The sequence below is a fragment of the Phacochoerus africanus genome, chromosome 8 (genome assembly GCF_016906955.1).
Source record: "Phacochoerus africanus isolate WHEZ1 chromosome 8, ROS_Pafr_v1, whole genome shotgun sequence".
NCBI classification, from domain to species: Eukaryota; Metazoa; Chordata; class Mammalia; order Artiodactyla; family Suidae; genus Phacochoerus; species Phacochoerus africanus.
In genome coordinates this window covers 3,097,451-3,122,050 of record NC_062551.1, presented here as the reverse complement: position 1 = coordinate 3,122,050, position 24,600 = coordinate 3,097,451, and the positions used below count along the sequence as shown (strand labels likewise).

At 56.5% G+C, this 24,600-nt stretch overlaps 2 protein-coding genes across 2 annotated transcripts; one reads left to right on the top strand and one right to left on the bottom strand.

The window, feature by feature from the left end:
* Positions 1-443: 443 nt before the first annotated feature.
* Positions 444-15,183, bottom strand: EMC8 (ER membrane protein complex subunit 8). The gene is made up of 5 exons (XM_047789601.1): positions 14,670-15,183; positions 7,283-7,359; positions 2,855-2,924; positions 1,427-1,521; positions 444-913 (listed from the first exon to the last, which is right to left on the bottom strand). Exons 1-5 carry the CDS (start codon positions 14,898-14,900, stop codon positions 754-756), a joined length of 633 nt encoding a protein of 210 aa, XP_047645557.1. The 5' UTR covers positions 14,901-15,183; the 3' UTR covers positions 444-753.
* Positions 15,184-15,253: 70 nt separating this feature from the next.
* On the top strand, positions 15,254-21,975 carry LOC125132402 (cytochrome c oxidase subunit 4 isoform 1, mitochondrial). The gene is made up of 5 exons (XM_047789602.1): positions 15,254-15,376; positions 16,517-16,590; positions 20,151-20,318; positions 20,863-20,994; positions 21,737-21,975. The coding sequence occupies exons 2-5, from the start codon at positions 16,518-16,520 to the stop codon at positions 21,871-21,873; spliced, it is 510 nt and encodes a 169-aa protein (XP_047645558.1). The 5' UTR covers positions 15,254-15,376; position 16,517; the 3' UTR covers positions 21,874-21,975.
* The last annotated feature ends 2,625 nt before the right edge of the window (positions 21,976-24,600 follow it).

Here is a 24,600-nt window from a genome sequence, read left to right as displayed (position 1 = left end):
TCTTGCCTTTTTAAGACAATCTTAGCACAGATCCATTTTTCCTTTTTGGTGCCAGAAAGGTTTATAAGCTTTCTGGTTGAGAAGCATCACCCAGTGCTCTCATCCAAGCTGCCTTCCCGACAAGGTTTGTTTTTACCCTTGATGATGAAGGTTTCTCGGGCAACGGTGGCATTATTCCCACGTGGAGAGTCGTGGCGGCTCCGGGAGCCTGACCCCGGTGGGGCAGGGCTGTCTGCGGCTGCAGCCTCCGGCCCGCTGAGCACGGCACATGCGCTCTCGAGCAGGGCTCGGCCCCGGAGCAGCCGGCGCCCGCCCGATCCCGGAACGACACAGACGGCGTGAAAACTCACAAACACTCTCATTCAGGTATAGCATGGGGGTTTTTTGTTTTGTTTTTTAAAAGACCGTTCACAAGCCTTAAAAAGCATTCTCTCCAGATTAGAAAAGGTTAATTAAAACTGTTTAATAGGAACAATCTTGGACAAGCAGGAGTGGCTTTGATTTGAGAATGAGAGTAACGTACACTGGGAAGGACGCCACAGGGACGGGCCGACGGGACGCTCGGGACCGGTTCCAGACGCTCTGCGTGAGGCAGACGGCGGACAGGACCTTCCGGCCTCCTCCAAGGCACGGGCCACTTCTGAAACGGGCCAGCTTTCCACACAGGCTACGAGCTCGTTTATCTACACTTAAAAATAGCTTTTCCTCTTCGGGGCAGTGGAAACGCCCGGAGCCCGGTCCCTGACCCCCTCCCTAGCACAGGTGCAGCACGGCTTTGTTGATCTCGGGGTTCGTCCAGTCATTCCGAATGTCATCCAGGTGGTTATCAAAGTCCACCAGCGTCTCGTAGGACCGGCTGTCCAGGAGCGACGCGGAGATGCGCTGGGCCTCCGGCCAGTCTTCACAGTAATCACTACGAGGTGAAACAAGAGAATTCAGCCTCTTAATGAAAGCAGAGGGCTGGCCAGTCAACAGGAAACCAGCCACAGGCAGCAGGGCGTAAAGGAAGACAACAACGAAGCCGAGCGAACACGCACACTCAGACGTGAGGATGCACACACGGAATACGAAGCGTCCTCCCGCTCAAATTCGGACAAAGCTGGAGGCAGGTGGCTGACGACCAATAAACCAAACGCCTGGAAAGAGGGTTTGGCTTGGGGACAGGCGCCCTGGGGCTGGGGTGGGAAGACCCTCCACTGACCCTCCGGGTCCCTCAGCTGCCTGGAAACCCTAAAGGCCTCAGTCCTCCAGGGGGTGAGGAGCACGCGGGATCTCTCCATGAGGGCTGCGTACTCCTGGAGGGCACGCCACCTTAAGAACCTCCAAAAGCTGGGGTCAGCTTGCCCGTGGGAGCTGGGTGCCTGGAACAGCCCCGGCCCACGTGGCTCAAGGCCCGGGAGGCCCCCCCGGGGATCGGGGCACTCACTAGTGTGGGTCTCTGCAGCGCCACTTGTTCTCATGGTGTTCGTACACATGGATGGTAGGTACCACGCAGTCCATCGTAAACTTAGTGTTGTCCACCTGCCAGGAGACAAGGACGTGCTGTGAGCAGAGCCAGAGAGCCGGCACCTCCACACGTCCACGGGGCCCCCCGGACTCTCCCAGGAGCAGTGTCAACAACGCCTGTGGCAGGAGCCCTGCCTCACAGCACAAGACACCCCGAGAGCGGGGCCTAAGGTACCCGTGCGTCGTGCAGGGTAAACACTGCGGACTTTAGTGCTTTCTCACAAAAGGGAAGCTTCTAAACCTCACTCCTGCCTTCCCCGTGAGAGTCCCCTCTGAACTGAGATTAACATGGCTCTTAAATTTTTTTTTTCTTTTTAGGGCCGCACCCACGGCATATGGAAATTCCCAGGATAGGGGTCCAATCCTTCTCCACAGCCACAGCAACGCCAGATCCGTGGCGCACCGCGGCTCATGGCAACACTGGATCCTGAACCTACTGAGTGAGCCCAGGGATTGAACCCGTGTCCTTATGGATGCTAGTCAGATTCGTTAACCACTGAGCCACGGCAGGAACTCCAACAAGGCTCTTGCCGCTGGCTACCCATCCACCTGCCTCCCTCCCCAACCTACCCCTAGCCCTGCCTCGAAGCACGAAGGCATAAAAGAGACACCCTCCAGCTCAAATTCTGAAAAACCTGGAGGCAGATGACTGATTATAAATAAACCAAACACCTGGAAAGAGGGTTTGGCCGGGGCACAGGTGCCTGGAGCTGGGGTGGGAAGACCCTCCACTGACCCTCAGGGTCCTCAGCTGTGCTGGCTGACCCAACTCAACGGTTCGAGAGCGTCCATAAGAATCACCCAGAAGCTTATTTAACACAGACTGAGAATCTGCACTCCCACCAAATTCCCAAGCGGTGCTGAAGCTGCCAGCATGGGGACCGAGACCTGCTGAACACCCACCTCCGGAAGTCGGTGTGCTGTGACCACACCGGCCTGCGATTCAGCAACTCAAGGCCTGCGCTTGGGAGAAAACGGCACAAGAGGGCTTCGGACCGATGGATTCCGCAGACCCAGGTAAAGCACCATGTTAGCAAGAGGTACACAGAAAACTCTGGAGCCATCAGGAGTGACTTACCAAGACTTCCCTTTGTGGTGCAACAGAAACGAACCCAACCAGTATCCATGAGGATGCGGGTTTGATCCCTGGTCTTGCTAAGCAGGTTAAGGATCCGGCATTGCTGTGAGCTGTGGTGTAGGTCACAGATGCAGCTCAGATCTGACGTTGCTGTGGCTGTGGTGCAGCCCGGCAGCTGTAGCTCCGATTCGACCCCTAGCCTGGAAACGTCCATATGCCGCAGATGTAGCCCTTAAGAGGAAAAAAGAACAAAAACAAAAAGTGACTTACCATGATGAGGGCTGTGTCACTGAAGCCCTCGGCGATCCTGGAGGCCACCTTTTCTGCAACCTGGTTTGGACTGCAAAAAAGAAGCCGTGAGGTCCCCAGGTCGTGGTTCCCCGAACAGCCGGTCAACACCGTCTGCCTAAGGCAGAGGTAACGAGCGATGATGCTCCCCTGCCGCAGCAGCTGCTGGTGACTACAGTCCTGCCACAGTGCCTTGTGGGGACAGGGCACGCGGGGCACACGGCAAAGCTGGCCCCTTCCTCCCAGGAAGCCCTGGAAGGGGGTCTGGAGAGGGCGTCTCCTAAATAGGAAGGCTGCCCGAAGCCGGGTGCTGAGCGCCACGCAGGGCACAGAGACCCCCGTGCTGTTGGCACTCCGCCTGCCCCACCTGCGCTCGCAGTGACTCGTTCACTCTCGGCTGCTGGCATTCATGCACCTGCTCCTTCTTGTTCTTCTTTTTAAATTTTAAACCTTGCCAAGCCATTCCAAGTCTTCTCCTCAGCTTCGATGGCCGGCTCTGGCCCTGCCCTCACCCCTGGAGAGCGGCTTCCCCCCCCCCGCCCACAGGCCCTCCCCTCTGACCTCCTCCTCGGGCCTTATTTGTCTCATGTCTTGCACGATGGAGCCAGCTCTGCTGTTGAATCTGAGTCTTTCCCTTTTCAGGACAAAGAAGAATGACTTAATTGGTTCTGTCCAGCCGCAGTCCGGCATCTCTTGTCCCTTTCAGCAATATCTCTTCAACTTCTTTAATGAGTGGACGATCTTGTCCCCTTGCTCCATTTCCTCACCACACTGGGCCATCTGGTATCTGTGCCCTCACCCCCAAGGGTCAGCACCCCCAAAGCCTCCCTACCAACTGCCGCACTCGCCAGGCCTCCCGGCTGGACACCAGCCCCTCTGATCTACACGGCCTCGCCCGCCTCCTTCTCGCCCCTCGCCGCAGGCTGCAGATGTCTTCCTGGCCTGTGCCTCCCCCTCGGCCCGGCCGTCCCTTCTCAGGGTTTCCACCAGAGGCATGGGTTTCTTCTTTCTTCCTTTCCTTCCTTCCTTTTCGCTTTTTAGGGCCACACCTGTGGCATATGGGAGCCCCCAGGCTAGGGACCGAATAGGAGCTGCAGTTGCCAGCCCACACCATGGCCACATGGGATCTGAGCCGCACCTGCGGCCTACACCACAGCTCACGGCAATGCCAGATCCTTAACCCACTGAGCAAGACCAGGGATCGAACCCGCAACCTCATGGATACCAGTCTGGTCTGTTACTGCTGAGCCACAACGGGAGCTTCAGGCATGGGATTCTAACACTGCTTCCCAATGGGTCTCAATTTCTAGGCTCTTCTCTGTTTATTGCCCTGCCTACAGCACGTGGGTGTTCCCAGGCCAGGGAGTTAACCCACAATCTCAGAGACAACGTTGGGTCCTTAACCCACTGCACCCCAACAGGAACTCTATCTACGAGCTTCTTCTTGAGCATCTGCCCCAGGCCAGGGTACAGGACCTGGTACTGAAATGCACCCACACGAAATGCTAATTATGAAGCAAAGCTCCAGCAATTATGAAATGTAGAATACTACTCGATCATTTCTGAAGACCAGGAAATGAGTCAAACAGCTACAAACACCTTATAGATCTTTTCACGAGATTAAAACACTGAATGATCTCCCCCCCCCACCGTTTTTTGAAAAATGAACCACAGGCCTGGTAACAGCACCAGCCCCTCCTCTGAACCAAGCACAAAGCCACGCACCCTGCACACGGCTCCACTCCGCCCTCTCCACGACCACTCTCCGAAATATGAGTCAGCCGCGTGTTACAGGCAGGACCACTGAGGCCCAAGAAGGTGCATCAGGAAGCCCCGAGGACTGGAACCCAAGCCTATCCAGCTCCAAAGCTTCTGCTGTGAGACAGCGCTCATCAGCTGATATTCCTCAAAGAGGAGAAAGGAGCCTGACCTGGCTGAAGAGGAAGGGAAGCTTTTCCAGGTGGAAGCAAACAACACTAAGTAACAACGCGAGCAGGCCCCAGCTCTGAGCTTCCAGGCTGTGTGGCTTTTGTGCGGGAGCAGCTCTGGCTGGAGTTTCTTCAAATGCGCGTCCTGTGAGGATCTGAAAGGATGCCACCAGTACAGCCCTGTGCCGGGCAGGGTCAGTGTCCCAAGTCGACGGTGAGCACAGGGGGCAGATGTTAGACCCTGAGCAGGGCCAAGGCTCCCAGGCTCCAAAGGGCTGGAGAGCTCCCTGGGCCTGCGCCCCTACTGCCCCCGCACTCTCTAGGCACACCTCAGTGGCAGAGTGAAGACCTCCTGAGCAGAGCGGGGGAATGAAGACAGGCAAACGGTGTCTGAGTAGGATGATTCTAGGCTAGGCTGGAATGGGGTCTGAACGGAGGCAGGAAGACAGAGGCTGTGACCACGCAGAATGGGGACTGGGGGAGGGGGGCGGAGGATGAAGGAAGCCAACGCGTCATCTCCTGCCCGGTCTTCTCCACGCCCTCCCGCAAACAGCCGTGGGCAAGTACGGTCTGGTCAGGAAAACCTCCCAAGGACGGCCCCCCACTGCTTACAAAACACAGTGAGATGCCTCGTAGCCCCGGATGCCTCAGCTGCCATTTCTAGCCTCACCAGCCAGCGTTCCCCTCCACCTCTGTTTCCATCACGCTGGGACCTCTGGTCTTCAGAGCCCGTGTGTGACAAGGTCCTGACCATTCTCAAACGACGTCCCTCCCCGAGGCCATCTCCGGTCAGACTAATGGATTCAATGCCTCCGGGTTCCTGCGGGTGCTGCCTTCAGGCAGGGGCTATGGTCCTGCACCAGTCCTGGGGTTCAGGGTCTTTCATATTCAATTCAGCAACTTGCGGGCAAGGGCCAAGCATCTTCAGCTTGGCTCAGCACAGAGCTGGGCTTGGGGCAGGCTTCTGGGCCTGTCAGTCTCCTTCATGCAATACGGACCAAGACTGACCTGGCCTCGCATGGGCTCTAGCTCATCGACACGTGGGGGGCAGGTAGACTCTCAGGAGAGGAGTTCCTAGGAGCAGCAGAAGATGCACCAGAGCAGAGCCTGGGATGTTCAGGGCACGGGGAGAGAAGGGTCGGAGGGCGGCAGGAAAAGCCAAGGACCGGGGCTCAGAGAGCAACTAGGTGCTGTCATCCAAGCAGAGGCTCACAGGGGTGGCTCCGAGCCCAGCCGTACGCCGGGGCCGCTCCTCTGAGGGCATGACGGTTCCCACTCCGACCAGCGCCATCAGCGTACGTATTGTTTCCACAGTGCCACTGGGTCCGACCGCTTGTCTATGCTGGGCAAGCGGTCACAGGCAATGACCAGGAGCCACTGGCCTGGGGGCCTCCACTGCGTCCCTCCCTGCCTGGGCGCTGGGCCAGTCGGTTCTGCCTGACGAGGTGAGGAAAGCGTGTGAGGGTCCCCTCCTGGCTCGTGCCCCTGGCCGAGGAAACCAGAGGAAGGTGACATCAGGCCGGCTGCTGGTTGGATCCCTCGACAAAAGGCCACTGCCCTTCTCGAGGTGGACTTTTTTCTTTCTTTTCTTTTTGGGGCCGCGCCTGTGGCCTATGCAAGTTCCCAGGCTAGGGGTCAAATCAGAGCTGCAGCTGCCCGCCTGCGCCGCAGCCAGAGCCACAGAGGATCCTTAACCCACCGAGCGAGGCCAGGGATCAAACCCGCATCTTCATAGACACTCATCGGGTTTGTAACCCACTGAGCCACAATGGGAACTCCTCGAGGTCCCTGCAAGTCCCTCCTGACCCTTCAGGCAGGGCAGGTGCCAGCTCTGGGTGGCTGCTCCTCCCTCTCCTGAGCTCTCCCACGCTCTCCATACCTCTGGAAACAAGGGGCTCATCGAGCCCTCTTTAAACCAGCCTAACTTCACGGGCATCTGGTTTTCTGCTGGGACTCACACTGACGCAGAAATAAAGCCAAGTTCCCAGCTCTGCTCATTAGTGAGAGCCCCAGCAGGGGAGAGGAGCCAGGACCTAAGACAAAAGAAGCAGCAGATACTGTATTTTCAACAACGTATCAGACCCTGAGAGCACCAAAGCTAGAAGCTGCTTTAGTTACCCCAAAGAGAGCAGAGCTCTTTCCTAGACGATGCTCTGCCTTGCAGGGTCCTGAGTTTAGGGACGGGAAGCAAGTCCCGGCTGAGTGGGACGGAAACTGAAGACCCTTGACTTTTGCTGTCATTGTCTGAATTCCCTTCAAGCAAAATAAAGGCCACACAGAACAGAATCTGAACGTTCACGTAAATGTTCACAATTTTGTTTGGAATTATCTATACCAGCCCCCCCCCCCCCGCCGCCCATACTATAAACAAGCACAGAGGGTCTGGAGGGGTTCTGTTGTCACAGACTGTGCATCCTGAGCCCACAGAGGTCGGATCCATTCCAGGCGCATTCGGAGCCCACAGGGTTTCACAAGGACATACCTGGCATCCTTTACTCGCTCGTTAGCTTGATAATAACCAGCAATGACATAGCTGTTATCTTTGCACCATGAATCAATCTGAAAGAAGAACAAAATTTAGGAAAAGATGAATGATTTTCCCTTAGATATCAAGTCTCCATAAACTCAGGGACCCCTTGCCCTCCAATGCTGGGTCAGGACAGCTCTAACCCCTGTATCCTCCTCCCTCCAAGAGGGAGACGGTGCTCATGGGAAAGAAAGTCACCCAGCTGGCCTCCCACAGTGCACAGGAGGCCAGAGAGAGCACACGAGGGCCGGGGCCCTCCCTCGCACTGAGCAGGGTGGTCTTCCAGACATGAGGACCCCGGGCTGGCCAGGAGGCGTGGGGCTGGCCATGACGAATGACCTCCTTCCCCAGTCTCAGCAGAAGGCCCCGGTGCTGACACACACAAATGGGTGCAGCGTCCTGGGTGAGGGGAAACCAACGAAGTACCGAGGCGGTGTGGGGCTTGCACAAGCCTTGAGGGCGTTCACGTCCACCCTTCACAGATAAACGAAAACGCTCAGAGAGGTCCTCAGCTGGCACAGCCAGGGAGCAGAGCAGGTAGAGGAGTCCACGTCACTTTACATCATGAACAACCCAGCGCGCGGGGAAGTGGGGAAGCAGGCACGTGCACCAGGCAGGTAGGTGTGCGCACGTCTCTGTGACCTGCTTTTAAATGGGAGCATGCAGCAGATTTTCAAAGTTTTTGGTTTTATAATGCCACTCTTCTCGCACCAGATTTAGCTTCCTACAGGTCTACTGCTGTTGTTAAAAATCACAAAAGGTCCTCCTGTTTGGCTCTAATGGAATTTTAATAACACACCGCCATAAATTCCACTCTCAGCTTGCAGAAGAGGAGACAAAATTGAGCCTTGATTTTTTTCAGAGTGAATTAGCTGGTTAAACACATTCTCTTCTTTTTCCTTTTTAAACACAGCCCTATTGCTCTCTTTCTCGAATCCTGGTTTGGGCTTCCAACAATCTCCTTTCTGACTAAAAGCAGACATTATAAGATGGTTATAGTTCAAGGTTCCCTAGCTCACACGAGGATCAGAATAATAATTCTGGCCTCCTAAGAGCTCACAAATTACCATATTGGGTCAAAACCAAGGCTCACTGAACCAATTAGATGTTGTGGTCATCCACCCAAAAGATGAGGGCTATGTGTCCAAAATATTTATAATGGCTCTTTCCCTATAACTTTGATGCAAATTACTCCACAATTCATTACATTTTGCTTATAGGAATGGGTTCTAGAAACTTTCTATGGCTGCTTACAGCAGCAAATTCGCTAATGTCTTTTCTAAATCTATCTCTAAGAGGTATCAAAGGGCATAGCCTAGTTCTAAAATCTTGTACCTGGCCCCATTCCCTGAGCTCGAAGCCACATGTTAGCCTGCCCTTCAGAGCAGCCCTCTCAGCCTCTGCTTCTGACCAAAGACCGACCTCCCGCGCGTGTCCCCTGCCGAGGTGCCGCTCTCCAAGCTCGGCGGTGGGGGCTCTTCCGACATCCAGAGCCACCACTACAGAAGGTATCCCCCGAGTCTGGCTCCTGGCCTGGCCCCCTGATGGCCTTGCAGCAGGTCACAGAGACTGAGTCGCTTAACACAACACACGTGTATCTTAGAGGTGGATCTGTAGGGCTGACTCCTTCTGGAGGCTCCAGGGGCAAATTCATTCCTTGCCTCTCCCAGCCCCTGAGTGTCACCATGCTCCTTGGCTGGTGGCTGCACCACTCTGACTTCTGCTGCTACTGTCACAACACTGTCCTCTGACTCTCACCCTGCTGCCTCTGACAAGTACCCTCGTGACCACGCTGGCCCATCGGATGACGCAGGATCTTTCATCTCCTCTCACTGCAGGTCCCCCTCTGCCCTGTCAGGTTACATGTGCACAGATTCCAAGGATTAAGATGGGGACATCTTGGGGGGTCATTTTCTGGCTCACAACAGCTATGCTGAATATAAGGACAAGGTAAGGACACGGACCATTCCAAGCAGAGTCTTCACTGAGCAGTCTAAACCGCTTCTGGATCCCTTTCCTGGGCTGAGGGCAAGCGTCAGGACTCATTCCTTAGCAAACAAGTGGTGTCACCTTGTATCCTCACTCAGAGAAAAGTCAGCTGACACAGTGGACGACTGTGACAAACACAACACACAACTTCAACCTTCACTCTACCTAAAGAGGGGTGGATTCCCGCATGAAAAACTCCAAGGGCCCACCCAAATTCACGGCAAAAAATAGTGTCATAACCTCGAACTTCCAGTAGACCTCTTTGACAAGGTTGCCCCAGACGTGAACCAGGTTACAAAAGCTCTGGCTTGGCCTTAGAAAGCTTCGAATGATTCAAGTACGAAAAACCAAGTTAACTCTGGACGCCTGTACGAGGCGTCACACGTAAACCAAGTTAACTCTGCGTCCAGATACAGGCGCACACGGCCACCAGGTGGAGGGTGGAGCACAGGCCACGGCGCGCAGAGGCCGGGGGAGGCAAGCCGCAGGGGAAGCAGACAGCATCCGCCGGTGACAGAAGGCGGAGTCGGGGCTGGTGGGCGCGAGGAGGCAAGCAGTGTGGACGGGGGTGGGGTGGAGGGGCCGCTCCGGAGGTCGGCCGTGGCAGCCTGCCAGGGCAAAGCTCCAGTGGACCGAAGGGGCAGCCCCCACAGTAAAGGCGACGGGCTCCCTCCCGCGGGGCGGGGGGGGGGCAGCGCTGTGTGACCTCTGTGCCGAGCGAGTCCCCTCTGTCTTCCTTACCCTGCTTGTACCTGTGAACGGTCACGTCAAAGAGTTCAGGACACCACTCTGAACCCCGAGGTCAACTTGGTAAACCTGACCCTGCGTGGAGGAGCCACACCCGCAGTTAGCAACGCAGCGAGATGTTTCAGAGGAAAGAAGGACGCTTTAACCCTGGCATGAGCTGCACCCTGTTCTCTGCCCTTTCAGTTCATTCCACTCCAGACACGTAAGACCTTCTAAAGGCTCTGGACCCAACTCACCCAACCCCAGCCAGACTGCACAGAGAAAGCCGCTCCTCTCAGCAAAGCTGCTGCTGTCTGTGTGCGTGCGTGCGTGCATGGGGCACTGTGCCATTTCAAAGCACTATCGCCAACCTCCCGTGACTATACGACGACAGCCACAGAGCAGGTATGAGCCGCCCCGAGGAAGGCACTAATCCCATGCTTGCCGCTTATAAGCTGGCAGCGTCTGCGAGCCTCTCCACTGGCACCGACACACGGGCCTCGGAGTCTAAAAGGAGAGGGCGTGTGAGTGTCCCCGAGAGGACAAGCTCCATCTCAAGCCGGCTGCCAGCTTCTCTGGCGGGGCAAGGAGCAGGCTCCGGGAGGAAGAGTGCTGGAGGGCAAGGCGCAGGGCCAGAGGGCGAAGGTCGGGGGAGCCCTCAAGGGAGAAGCCCGAGCAGCACCTCCCTCGCCCGAGCCCGCAGGTTTATGCTCTGGAGACAAAAGGAGCAGAAGGGAGGAGGGGGCTGAGCAAAGAGCCAGGGGGCCGGCAGCTGGTGCGGGATGACGGACGAGCTCGTGGAGGCGGGAGAAGACATTCTCGACCGAAGCTACGTGCCTAGATCCCCGCAAATAAGGAGGTCATGTGAGCAGAATGGAGTGGCAATCTGCTCCACAGCCCTGGGGAAAAGGGCAGAGAAGGCTTCGGGCAAGAGCAGGTTGATGCTAATTTCCCCACTGACATTTTATGGGCTTTTGCTATTAGAAATAATTCCATCACTACCTACGTCAAAGGGTTATAAGGATAAATGACAAAAACAGGCATTAGTATTTAAAAAAAGATAGAAAGCACCCAGAAATGCAACATTTTTTAAAATGGAAAATTATAATGAAAAGCCTTAAAAAGGGATCTGATGGGGCCCTTTGATAGACTGCATATCAAGGAAGCCTTTCCCACTTATCAAAAATAACTCAATCTGAGACTCCCTAAATAGAAATAAGCCATGGGAATCAGGTCTCCTTTATACAGTTTCATGAATTTAGCTGCTGTATTAAACCGTGTCTCCTATAGCTGATAAACTGTGGCTTCAAACACTGCGATTTTACATCGCCTTCGGGCTACAGAATTGCTAAGACAAAGGTGAATGACACAAACTTAAGTCTCTGAATTGTAACACAAAATTTGCAGATGGACTCAAATTGCAAACTTTCCTCTATGACTCTGAGTTATTTAATTTGGACTCGATCAACATCCTTTTCATATTTTTTTTTTTGTCTTTTGGCCATTTCTTGGGCCGCACCCGTGGCATATGGAGGTTCCCAGGCCAGGGGTCGAATCGGAGCTGTAGCCACCAGCCTACGCCAGAGCCGCAGCAACGCGGGATCCGAGCCGCGTCTGCAACCCACACCACAGCTCACGGCAACGCCGGATCGTTAACCCACTGAGCAAGGGCAGGGATTGAACCCGCAACCTCCTGGCTCCTAGTCGGCTTCGTTAACCACTGCGCCACGACGGGAACTCCCTTTTTCATATTTGTCAAATGCTGGGTCTCTGATCTAAGTTTTGGTCAATAAAGCAAAACCTTGGCAAGGGCAGAACTTTGGCTGTTTGCTTGCACTGCGCGAAAAGAAGTGAACTGCAGTCTCGTCTGCACTTCATTTTGCTGGTCGGGAGACTCAAAACCCCGACTGCACCCTGACTGCAGGCGCTCTGGGGGAAAAGGGCTAGAAGGTGAGTCTGGAGTGCAGAGGTGCAAGGTTAGCATGAAGCCTCGAGCAGTGCCCCCCCTCGACAAGCTGTGGCAGTGGTACATCTAAGAGTCAAGGTCCCGTCTGGGCATATCCCCCCCCCACACCCCCCGCCCCCGTAAGTGGTGGAAGCCCCGCTCCTAGGGGAAAGTTCACACAAAGGGGACTCCAGTATAGTTGTTTAGAGTTAGTCTATTTAATTTGCTCAGATACTTGCATTCGTATCTCGTAATAAGAACATAACCCTTTACCCCGTGAAGAATGAGAAAAATTAGTCCTACTTTGGCCATTCCAAATGAGTTAGTTTAAGTCTGTCTTCACCTTGTGGGACGTTCTAGAATTTAAAGTGGCAGAACGTCTTCTCCTATCCCCTAGGCTACACCTTGGTCCGCTGACTCCCCTCCTCCCACCCACCTTGTAAAGGCTAGAGTTCTGTCCGCCGCTCTCTCCTCATTACACACTGTCTCCGCCAACATGGCCCGTTCTTATGGCTTCAAAAGGCATTGAGAAGCCACTGGTTTCCAATCTGTGCCCCCAGCCTGGCCATCTTCTGAGTTGCAGATGCGTTTTTCAACTTTCAACACTAGGCTGTCTTCTTTTTGCCTCAATGAATGATGGTACCACTGTCCCCCCAGCGCCTAAGTCAGAAACCAAGGTGTCTGTCACCCTAGCTCCCTTCTCCCTACGTCCACACACGATTCGTCACTGAATGCTGTGGATTCTCCCACCTGGCCCTCTCCAATCTGTCTCTCATGTGTCCACAGTGTACTCAGATTAGGCTACTTCTCTGCCTCGGGTGTAAAAGACACTCCCATTCCCAATATCCTCGCAGCTGCAGGCTGGAGCCATCACTCCCAGACCCAAATGTGACCCGGCAATTCTCCCGGGGCCTCCCTGTCCTCGTAATGGAACCCACCCTCCTTTGTGGGATGTGCAAGGTCCTCCACCGTGACCCCTGCCCACGGCTCACCCCGCTCTAAGCCCAGTCCCTTCATACCCTACACTCTAGGTCTACCCAAACACCCGGCCCCCATTTTCTCCTGGTCTTTGCACATGCTGGTCCCTTTGGCTTGAGTGTTCTTCCTCCACCCCCAGACCCTGGGCCACCTAACCTGCATGTCCCTTTCTCTCCAAGACTGGGTTAGCTGACCCCTCACCGCTTTCTGCTTAACCCCACATGTGGCACTTCTTCAGTATTGTACGTGTCTGCCTGGTCCAAGTTCAACTGCTAGGCAGGTACTGTGTTGGATCCACAGCCATATCCTCGCCCAGCACAAGCTTGGCACTATGTAATAACTGAATAATCCTGCATTAACACCTACTGGTTAATCTAGTTCCCTGTAAGGGTATGCACTTCACACATCCAATCACCCTGCAATTCCCCTGATAACAGAATAATGAAGCCAGCTGGTTGGAAAGACTTGCATTCAAACACACATATGCTCACCCCAGCGACGTACTGGTATGGAAAGCCCGTATCTGCTGGAGCTGAAACGGCGGACTTTACAGACAGCTCTACCTCCCATCTGTCTCCTATCCCAAGCTGATATGAAGAAATCCACACGTGACTCGGTTTAACAGGCATTCAAAGACATGCCGTCAGTGAGTTCAGGCCAGGACCGCTTGTCTAAAGATACTTCTTGCTTACCAAGAATTCACCTGCGTGTCACAACTAGTCAAATTACGAAATGGATTCACTTTACTTGTTGGGAGGTACCGAGAAAGGATTTCTACATAACCCTTATCAAACTTAACTGTTATTTCCATGGGTTAACTAGTATATTTCTGGTATCATAGTTTATAGATATAAGGAAAACCATACTTCAACGCAGGTACTGCGGGAGGTTTGAGGCCAGTTTATTTCTCCCTAAGATTTTAACTCAAATTTGTAGATGGGCTTTTTTCCGGGAAGGCTACTGCCTAGGATTCAATGACCAGCCAGTCTGTCTGTCTGTCTGACACATCTTTTCCCACTGTACTTCAATTAAGCAGTCCTAAGCAGACACACAGAAATGTGCTGGCCGGCAGGCACATCAGCTCCAGCTTTTAAAACCACCAGTTACTCTAGCTGTCACTAAGGGGGACAGACAACCTCTTCTTACAGAGTCCTCACGTGCATTCTAGGGCAACAGTGCCCATGATGCCAACGCTGCCTTTCTAAGCGTGTCTCCATCCTGGGAATCTGGGGCAGTAACATCGGAGCAATCACAATCTTTATGCACACGCCAGACACAGATCCCTACACGTGAAGCTGCTCAAGAGCCAAACCGCAGCGTCAAAACTTCCGGCAACTCAAAATCCCAACTACAAACACTATCGAATCATTACTCAGTTAATGACAGCTTGCTTCTATAAAAGCTACTGGCTTGAGAAAATTAATGTACTACTTTGTCGCCCAAAGCGCCTCTAATGCCACCCAGGACGGTTACGGCATCTCCTTTGGCCGCGGCTACTGCCAGCGGCCGCCTACCGGGCGCGTGCTAAATGCAGGGAAAACCTATCTCCCTCGCGGGTCCTCCGTTCATGGTCACGGCGACCTCGGGGGCGGGTCTGGACTCCGGCCGGACCACTGTGAGCTTCCAGCTAGGACTGCTCGGAAGCCAATCGCCAGCCCGTCTCCTGTGCCGCTGATTCCGAGGCAGGCCCCTTCCCACGCTTACCAGGGTGAGGGCCACCTCCAGCATTGGGGCGAGGGCCAGGGTGCCGTGGAAAAGGGGGATACAGTCCACGAAGAGGGTGTGGTGGGCGCCAGGGCCGCCCAGGGGGAGGTGTTCCTTGCGTGGCTTCTGCTTCTCGGCCACCAGCAGTCCGTTGACGGCGCAGTGCGGGTACTTGGCGCCGTGGAGCACCATCTTGCAGTAAGCCTGGGTGGTCAGCTTCACCCCGGGCATGCTGAGCCCGGGAGGGCCCCGAAGGCCCGGCGCCGGCCGAGGCCTGGATCCGCCTCCCAGCCGCGCGGCGCCTCAGGGGAGAAGCAGGACGAGGCAGCGGCTGCCCGGCGCGGGCTCGCGGCTCTGGAGACCTCCGCAGGCCCGGCCCCACTCGGTTCCAGTTCCTCGGACGCTGGCTCCCGCCGGTTAGAAACCAACTCGCCCGCCTCAGCCTCCACTCGCGCTTCTCGCCGGGCGCCGCCGGAAAGTGGTCCCCCACTGCCCGCCGGAAAGCACCCCGGCCCGGCGTTTTACGACGTTCGCGGCCCTCTCCACTTCCGGTCCTGTGACCTTCGGCGCGGCCAGGCGCGGGGTGGAGTCCCCTCTCGATCCCGTGGTGCTCCGCGGCAGGGTCGCGCTCTCTTCCGGTCGCGGGCAGCCGGGGCGTAGAGGGCGGTCGCGACAGGCGCCGAGGCAGTGCTGAGCGACCGAGGCAGGTGAGGCGGGCGGCGGCCGGTTCACGCTACGAGGCGCTGGCGGGTCGGGCGCCGGGAACCCTCGGGTTTGCGTGCTCGCCGCCCGGCGCCAGCAGGAATCGGCGGCTGGGCCTCGGATCCCGGTGACATTGAGGTCGGCCTGCGGGGGCTCTGGTCTCGGGGGCTGCTGTGTCGCAGCCTATGTGCCGGCCAGAAGCACCCGGCCCATCGCCGCTTTACTTGTCGCGGCCGCGGGCTGGCTTCCGGCTCTGACCTTGAGCGTCCGCTGGCCGCGGGCGCCGGCCCGAGGGCAGGTCGCCTTGCGGCCTCCCGGCCACCCGTTTAGACGGTGCTTTGCCACCGCTCCGGGCATAACGGTGCTCCGGGGGAAGGGGCTCGGCTTCCCGGCCTGGAAGGCGCTCAGCATCCGCCCACGCGCGGGCCAGGCCCTGGGAGAAAATGTGGGAGACGGGAGCCAGTTCGATCCTGACGTCATGCTTCTCTTTATTCTGCCTGTGATGGGTATTTTTGGAAGTCATTCGAGGTCCTTTTCATTGTTAACGGTCCCTTGAAAGGTGCAGTTCTAAGGGACCGGTAGGTAGGGGAAATGGGCTAGATTCAGGAAAGGTGCAGGTGAGAGGTGAGTCAGTCATCCAGGGCATTTATGGTCCTGCAGGGATTGGAAATGGACGGGGACCCTGCTTGCAGCCTTTCTTCCAGGTTTCGCTTTTCTGTTTATTGCACCTATTGGGTTTTTAACCAAACGGTGAACGCAGTGCCTGTCACAGTCCCTTTGACCTATTTATCTTTTCTCTCTAAACAATGGGGCCCATAAAGGGGAGCGGATTCTATCTTTTTCAGAGTCTTCTTTAAAATTTTTTTTTTCTCTTTGCTCTTTAAGAAAGCACTGTTCTACGAATTGCATAAAGTGTGTACATGTCACAGTGCTTGGTTTATAATGCAGCTCCACTAAGATGTGTTGACTGCCGAGAAAAGAAAAAAAACCAAACCTCATCCTAGGTGTGAATTGAGAGATCAGTTATGTTGGGAAGAAAAAAAAGGAACTCCAGTGACTCCCAAAATGCACTGGGGCAAAAAGGAGACTCTTGCCTGGTAGGTGTTTACTCTCATTCATAGAAAGGGTACATTTTTATCTTTCAGGATGTTGGCTACCAGAGTATTTAGCCTCATTGGCAGGCGAGCAATTTCCACCTCGGTGTGTGTGCGAGCACATGGTAAGTGTGACGTCTTTTTGCTCTGTCATGTGTCAGGCCCTGTGCCGAAGTTTTTCAGACAGATCGTGAGATCCGGATTGTGTTGTTGAGGCGCTAAAGGGGAGGTATGTGTATTTTAACCCCGCGAAGTTCTAAACCAAAGAGTTGAAAAGTGTTGATTTAAAGAAATCGCACAACCTCAAAGTTGAGAGTAAAGTTTTATTTGGGGCAAAATGAGAACTTAAGCCCAAGCCCGGAGGCAGCGTCTTAAGTAACTGAGAAAATGGCTCTGAGGAGACCTAGGGAGGAGTTAGGATCTGTAGGAGTTTTGCAACAAAGAGCAGGTAGTGGGAGCAAAAGGTTGCTTGTAAATAACAGAAAACCAGATACCTCAAGGAATTTAGCACTTTTCTTTGGGAAGATGCTACGGTCTGGGCTCTCTAATCCTTTCTCTGATAGGCATCTCCTTTGTCTGGGCCACTGTCCTGCATTTTCCATAGCCTGAGTTTCCTCGGGGCTGGGTGGTGGGAGTGGCTGCTAGGTGGCAGGTAGTCTTTGTTTCCTTCCAGAGTTCCCTCAGGGCTCACCGGCTCACCCTGGGAGGTGGCTGCACCTACGACTTTGACGACTTTGATGTCCTTTGTTTGGAGTATTTCTGATAAAAGGGAGGGGGGAGGTGCCTGCGCACGCCCGTTGCTGCAAGTTTGCTGCTGGTCTTGTGAAGGTTACCACCAGTCACGAGGAGCCTATAGCACCCTGAAGGATTTCAGTGTTTTTCTAGAGATGAGGAGACGCACGCATTGAGCTCATAATGGCTTCTAAAAATAAGCTCCCAGCCATCTAGCTTGGATGCCGTGTACATCCCTGGAGCAGTGGAAGTGAAGGAGCTCGAGGTCCTAGACTAAACTGGTTTAAACTCCTTTCTACCTGCGACTAGCTACGAAGGCTTAGGAGTCTGTTTTCTTTCTCTTTTGCTCTTCTTATCTTTTTAGGAACGTACCTGCAGCATATGCACGTTCCCAGGCTAGGGGTCCAGTCGGAGCTGTAGCCACCGACCTATACCACAGTCACGGCAGTGCCAGATGGGAGCCGCGTCGGTGACCGACACCACAGCTCAGGGCAACGCCAAATCCTTAACCCACGGAGCGAGGCCAGGGATGGAACCCGTAACCCCCATGGTTCCTAGTCAGATTTGTTGCGGCTGCACCACGCCGGGAACTCCGCTTTTCTCTCTTTTTAGAAGGAACGTGGGGAGTGGTAACCTCGTGTGTGTCTGCAGTTGTCCCCTGCCCACCAGGCCTTTGCTGGGGGACCGGGCCCGGAGTGCTGAAGAGCCCTTGGCAGCCCTGAGATCACAAATTGGCCATTCTTGTTCCAGAAACTGCAGTTTTCTGCTGAGAGTGCCCCGGCGTCACGGGCATTTATACCTTTGTAAGCGCTTTATTGAGATGGAATTCGCATAACACGTTCACCCACTTAAAGGGTCCACTTGAGCGGTTTTCAGTACATTCACAGAGTTGTGCCAGGATCACACAGTCAATTTTAGAACATTCTCGTCACCCTAATGAACATCTAGTTTTAGTAACCCATGTGTAGCTGGAGTGATTTTCAGTCCACTCATCATTTTAACAGAATCTGAGAATTTTAAAATGGGAGTAATTCTAGCCATTTCCACCTCAAATCCTTATGAGATGAGGTTGAGTATGAACACGTACGCTGCTCATTCGCATGGCACAGACAAGCAGCTAGAGAAACTTCACTGCTGTGTTTAAGACCTGACGTTTTATTTCACTACTGTTACCAGGCTTTGGGAGCTCACTGGGACTAAGCTAATGGAGGTGCAGCCTTTTCATGGGACTTGATACCTCCAGACCAGTTTGGAACACAACATTTTCTTGTAGATAGGTGGTAGAACCCAACACCCAGCTTTTGTTGTTGTTGTTGTTGTTGTTGCTATTTCTTGGGCCGCTCCCGCGGCATATGGAGGTTCCCAGGCCAGGGGTCGAATCGGAGCTGTAGCCACCGGCCTACGCCAGAGCCACAGCAACGCGGGATCCGAGCTGCGTCTGCAACCTACACCACCGCTCACGGCAACGCCGGATCGTTAACTTACTGAGCAAGGGCAGGGATCGAACCCGCAACCTCATGGTTCCTAGTCGGATTCGTTAACCACTGCGCCACAACGGGAACTCCCTCAACACCCAGCTTTTTGCAGAGGGAAAACCCTCTATCAGATTTAAGATATTCCTCTTTTTTTTCTTGTTTTGAGGGCTGCACCTGCGGCAGATGGAGATTCCCAGGCTGGGGGTCTGTCCAATCAGAGCTGTAGCTAGCTGCCCCCCTACATTACAGCCACAGCAACGCGGGATCCGAGCCGCGTCTGCAACCCATACCACAGGAATCGAACCCGCAACCTAGTGGTTCCTCGTCGGATTCGTTTCCACCTCGGCGCCACAACAGGAACTCCAATCCTTTTTTTTTTTTTTTTTTAATTAATCTGCTGTTTCTTCTTTTTCCCTCTACATGGCGTACAGAGCCTTTTTTTTGCTTTTTAGGGCCCCACTCGCAGCATTTGGAAGTTCCCAGGCCAGGGGTCAAATTGGAGCTGCAGCTGCCGGCCTCCACCACAGCTCATGGCAACGCTGGCTCCTCAACCCATTGTGTGAGGCCAGGAATCGAACCTGCATCCTCATGAATAATGAGTTGAATTCATTTCCTCTGCGCCAGAGGGAGCTCCCAGGGTCAACTTAAGACACTACGGTTTCTGTCTCTTGGAGCAGGTGTCTCCATCTTGTCCTCTCCTGTGACTTGGTTGTCGTTCCGTTTGGAGCGCCCGGGGTCTCCCTCGTTCATTTTGTGGTGGTGACGAGTTTCCTGCTGTGTGTGCGGCCCTGGTTCCCGTCCTCTGCTCCAGTTTCTCTCTTGTCCAGAGTGCTCGTTGCCCATCGGGTCCTGTCTCTTGTTGTTTGCTGTCTCGCCCCCGCCGTGGCCTGTAGACGCCGAGAGGCAGGCAGGAATCTTCGCCGAGGGTCGCAGGTTAGCAGCGCGCTTGGTGCGCAGCAGGCGCTGGGTAAACGCTTGTTGGCGAGGCAGGAACTGCCCTGTGGTCTCGTGCTGCAGCAGCAGTGCCACAGTAACGGCCGTCTTTTCAGCTGTCTTTCCTCTGATCCTTGAACCGTGTTCTTTTATGCGTGTCGTATTGTTTTTGTGCCTCCTCATTGGTTAGTTGGAGTCCCTCGCAGAAGGGCCTTCATTGAGCCCATTCTGCTGCTCAGACCGCTTCGTCGGCGCTGTTAGTTGCAGGAGGTGCCGCCTCGTTGGCCGGGCCCCTGGTAGGTTTTCCTTTGGCTGTGATGAAGGTGCTGCCTTGGATGCACCTGCCCGCCACCCTCACGCTGCTGCCTGCTGTCCGGGACGAGCCTGCGTCACTCGACAGGCTTGCCGCTGTTGGGAGCAGGGGCCGCGGCCCCGGATGACTGAGGTTTTTAGGGTATACGTGCTTATTTCCGTTTTTAGAAGTACCAGCTCGTGTGCAACTCTGAACCTGTGAATTTTCAAATACCGATCCAACTGTGTTGTAGGAAGCGTCGTGAAGAGTGAGGACTACGCCCTCCCGGTCTACGTCGACCGGCGCGACTACCCCTTGCCCGACGTGGCCCACGTCAAGAACCTCTCCGCCAGCCAGAAGGCCTTGAAGGAGAAGGAGAAGGCCTCCTGGAGCAGCCTCTCCATGGATGAGAAAGTGGAACGTGGGTATCGGAGGGACGCCCGGTGTCAGGAGAGAATCCTCCTGCCTCTGGGCTCCGGGCTGCTGCGCAGGGCCCGGCATGCGAGGGAGGGTGGGGGGTGTCCAGGGCCCCAGCCCTGCCCGCCGACCGGACCTCCGCCTGGGGCCCTTCGTGCCCGGGGAGGAGTGGGAATGGGGGTGCAGAGCTGCCGAGTGGGCCTTGGTGGTGTGTTCGCTGTGCGCGTGTGGCTTCCCGGGGCCTCCGCGGCCAGGACTAGGCTGCTGGTCGTCCTTGAGGGAAGGTGAGCGAAAGGGTCAGTTGGAAGGAGGCTGGAGACGTGCGCTCAGAGGGACCCCGATGCGCTGAGCTCAAGGAGGCAGCGCTCCCCTCTCCTGCACCCAGAGCGAACGCCACGCGTCTCCTTCCCTGTCTGCTGCTCACGTGTGCGTGTGCACGGGTGTGTCTGGGCCTTAGGCCGCTGTGTCTTGCGGGGCGTGGCGGAGCCCCGCGGAGAGCACCGTGGGCTCGTGGCCCCTGCCCACAGCCCCATCCTTTGCGTCGCCAGTGTACCGCCTGAAGTTCAACGAGAGCTTCGCCGAGATGAACAGGAGCACGAACGAGTGGAAGACGATCGTGGGCACGGCGCTGTTCTTCATCGGCTTCACCGCCCTCATCCTCATCTGGGAGAAGCACTATGGTGAGTCGGGGCGCAGCGGCTCGGGGGCGGGGGAGCCCCCCGGCTCCAGCTTCCAGGGCCCAGCCACCGTCCTGGGCTCCACCCCGGGACTGCTTGCCGTGTCGGGGGAACTGTCTCTTGAGCACTGTCGTGTGGCGAAGTGGGGCCACGCTTCCCGAGCGGCTTGCCTGCTCCCCAGCCAGTTGTCAGGAGGCCTGGTGGAGGCTCGGCGAGGAAGGCGCGCTCCTCCCGCTGCGGGGCTGCCGCTCCGTCCAGTCCGAGGGGTTCTCGGTCTTCAGACCGAGAACGTGGCCGTGTCGGGCTCCCCGCTCGCGCTCGTGCTGTCTGTCCAGCGGCGTAGGCGTTTCCCCATCCTGAGGTGGTGTCACCCTGTGCCTGTGGCCTGCCTGGGCCTGGGTCGGTGACAGACCCAGGCCTGTCTCGTCCGCCCCGGCCCCCTTGGGCTCTGTTTGTGCTCTCCGCTTGCTGTCGGCCTGTCTCTGTCCTGTAGAGGGGCCGGTCTGCTTTTAGCTTAAGTGTTTATTGCTCACGTGTACAAAGGAAGGAGTGATTTGGAAACGTGGGGAGTAATCCGTGTCCAGAGTTTGAAAGCGGTGTGTTCGTGTGGGCGTGGGTGTGGCGGGCAGGTGGCCGCGCGCGCGACGGGTTCCCAGTGAGTGGGGGAGGCCTCAGCCGTGCACCGCGTGGGCTCGGACTCGACGCGTCGGGGCGACGCGGCTCATGAGCTTGCCTTGGACCGTAGTGTACGGCCCCATCCCGCACACCTTTGAGGAGGAGTGGGTGGCCAAGCAGACCAAGAGGATGCTGGACATGAAGGTGGCCCCGATCCAGGGCTTCTCGGCCAAGTGGGACTACGACAAGAACGAGTGGAAGAAGTGAGGCCCGACCCCACCTGTCCTGTCGCCGCCCTGCAGCGCAGCGCCTTGACTGCGCACCGTCACGTGACACGACCAGTGCTAATAAACGAGCAGGTGACCCGAAGTCCTTGTGATCCGTTCTTTGGGGCTGCCCGGGTCCTCCCGGGCGTCTGGTACGCGCGGTTTGGGTGGGAGTGAAGCGGCCCGGACACAGGGTGGAAGACAGCGTCGTGTAAACGCAGACGAGGAAGGCGAGCCCTTCGATGTGGGGTGTTGAGGTCTCGTGAGAGGGAAAGCCCGGGGCAGTAGCCAGACAGATGTCTCCGGGCCACGTTTCTTTGGGCCTTGCGCCCCGTGAAATCATCCATGTCGGGGTGTGGAGATTGGCACGGGCAGGCTGAGCCCACGCTCCCGGCCTGGTCTCTGGCTCCTCTCAGTCTTTCTGTCCAAGAAGCAGCAGCGAGCCCAGTATCAGGCCAGGCAGGGCTTGAGGAGCACTGCCCCGGCCCCCACAGGTCTCCAGGCAGGGGGCGTTCTTGCTGTCCTGGCCCCCCCTCACCGTCACGTTATTTCCCCTGGAGCCCCTGCAAGGGGCAGCACAACGGACCCCAGGGAACAAGCTGCAGGGACCAGGGCCGGCGGGCAGAGGGCTCTCCCAGCGGCATCGGTGCCGGAGGGAGGGAGGTGAGAGCTGTGCCTGGGACGGGACGCGACCCCTGGAGCTGGACCAGAGGAGCTCACAGGAGACGCCTTCGGCAGGCTTGTGGGAAGGCCTTACCTGCCAGGTTAAGGTCAGGTTGAAGGTAGTTCCGGACTGTAGCGTCCCGCTGCTTTAGAAATGCCCCTGATGGCTTGTTCTCGCAGGGCCCTGGTGGGAAAGGAAGAGCCCAGGGCCGCAGGCGCATGTCTGGCCGTGAGGACCAGTCTGGCTGGACGGCTTCAGCTCCTTCCAGGGTGGGCTCCTGCGGTGGGGCTGAAGTGCCCGACCCGGCGCAGGGTCACCCTGGCCCTCCACCTGGATCTTTTGACCTTAAGTGGTCACTGGCGGGGCACCTGCCCTGGGCCTGGCGCCCTCGCTCACCCCTCGGGAGACCTCAGAGGAAGGGGCCCTCCTTGGACTGGACGGTGGGGCCAGGCACAGCCAGAGGCAGCAGGTTCTGTGTGAGTGGGATCGAGCCGGTGGTGGAGATGGGGTCCCTCTGAGCCCAGACACTGCTTCTACCCTGGGGTGGCTGCAGACGGGGTCTCCCTGAGCGCCGCGGCTTCCCCTGACGGTGGGAACCACTTCTGCACTTGCTCGGAGTCCTGCCCCCTGCGCCCCAGCGTCGGGTTCCAGGATGTGACGGGTGGCTGGCCTGTTCTCTCTGTATTTGTGCTTATGCCCTGAAGGGAGCAGCGTGAGGGCTCGCGCCAGCCCGCCATTCACCATCTGTAGGCTGGAGGTCTGCTCTCTGCGGTGGGGCTGTACGTCCTGGGGAAGTGCCTGCAGGACCCTCCGGGAGCAGGGAGCACGGAGGGCAAGGGAGACAGTAGACAAGGATTAAGAGGGTCCTGGGGGTGATGGGACAGGCTGAGGCCAGTGGGAGGGGCAGCAAATGAGCTGAGACTTGAGCAGAGGCGGGGCGGTGGGAGCACAGGCGGGAGATAGTTCATGCTTGAAGGACCGGGACAACCCCCCCCCCCACCCCCTGAGGACAGCTTGCTCCGGTCGGGGGCCCGAGAAACGCCACCAGTGGGGCTGAGGAGGGTGTGCAGAGCTCCAATGCCTGAGCCGGGTGGGAGGCTGGGAGAGAGCTCACGAGCCCCAGACGCCCCTCCCAGGCTGTCTAGGGAGAACCCAGTGCAGCCCCCTCCTTCCGGAGGGCGAAGTTGGGCCAGGGCTTTGAGGAACACCAAGGCCCATGGAGCAGCCATTGGCTTAGCTCCTCGGAGGCCAGAGGGTCTCTGCAGCCCCGCCAGGAGTGGCCCTTGGGGGATTCTGGGTGGGAGGGGCACTTGGTGGGCCAGACACTACGTCCAGAGGGACAGATGACAGCAGAAATGTCAAATGCAGCTCTAGAAGCCAGAAAGCAGTGCAGCAGTGGTTTCATCCAGAACATGGTAACCACCGGAACTACGGACCCAGCGCAAAGGAAAGACAAGGTGTTTCGTGGTGACCATGAAGAGAGGGCATGATTACTGACAGGTCTCGGCAGAGATGCCCTGAAGGACGTGGTCCAGGAAGGAGGAAACCCAACTGGAGGATGGGAGGTGGCCGAAGGCAGGGGAGCAGAGGCCTGGGAACCCCGTGGCACATGCCCCCACGCGGGTGGGTAAACCACGGGATGATGACCAGGTTGGGAGAGGGGGATCCCGGCTTAGAGGTGGTGACGGGAGAGCAAGACCAAAACCCCTATTGATGAGACCTATGAAGCCATCAGGTGCGATGTTACCACGACGCCCCCCCCCCCATGCCCCCCCTAGAGCGCAAAGGCGTGGGGACAGATCAACCACTCTTTTTCTCTTTTTATTGTCCTTTGAGGGCCTCACCCAAGGCGTGGACGTTCAGCAATGCTGGATCCAGGCCTCACCTGCAACCTACACCACCGCCCACGGCAGCGCCAGATCTTTAACCCACTGAGCGGGGCCAGGGGTCAAACCTGCGTCCTCATGGATGCTAGTCGGGTTTGTTACCGCTGAGCCACAAAGGGAACTCCCAACCATTTATTTTTAATTTATTTTTTGGCCGAGGCATGTGGAAGTTCCTGGG

Coding starts and splice junctions, on each gene's coding strand:
- LOC125132402 (XM_047789602.1), top strand. CDS start 16,518: ATGTTGGCTACCAGAGTATTTAGCCTCATTGGCAGGCGAGCAATTTCC. Junction 16,591..20,150: donor GGTGTGTGTGCGAGCACATG/GTAAGTGTGACG, acceptor ACTGTGTTGTAG/GAAGCGTCGTGAAGAGTGAG. Junction 20,319..20,862: donor CATGGATGAGAAAGTGGAAC/GTGGGTATCGGA, acceptor TTGCGTCGCCAG/TGTACCGCCTGAAGTTCAAC.
- EMC8 (XM_047789601.1), bottom strand. CDS start 14,900: ATGCCCGGGGTGAAGCTGACCACCCAGGCTTACTGCAAGATGGTGCTC. Junction 7,360..14,669: donor TGGAGGTGGCCCTCACCCTG/GTAAGCGTGGGA, acceptor TTCTTCTTTCAG/ATTGATTCATGGTGCAAAGA. Junction 2,925..7,282: donor GAGCGAGTAAAGGATGCCAG/GTATGTCCTTGT, acceptor TCTTTTTTGCAG/TCCAAACCAGGTTGCAGAAA.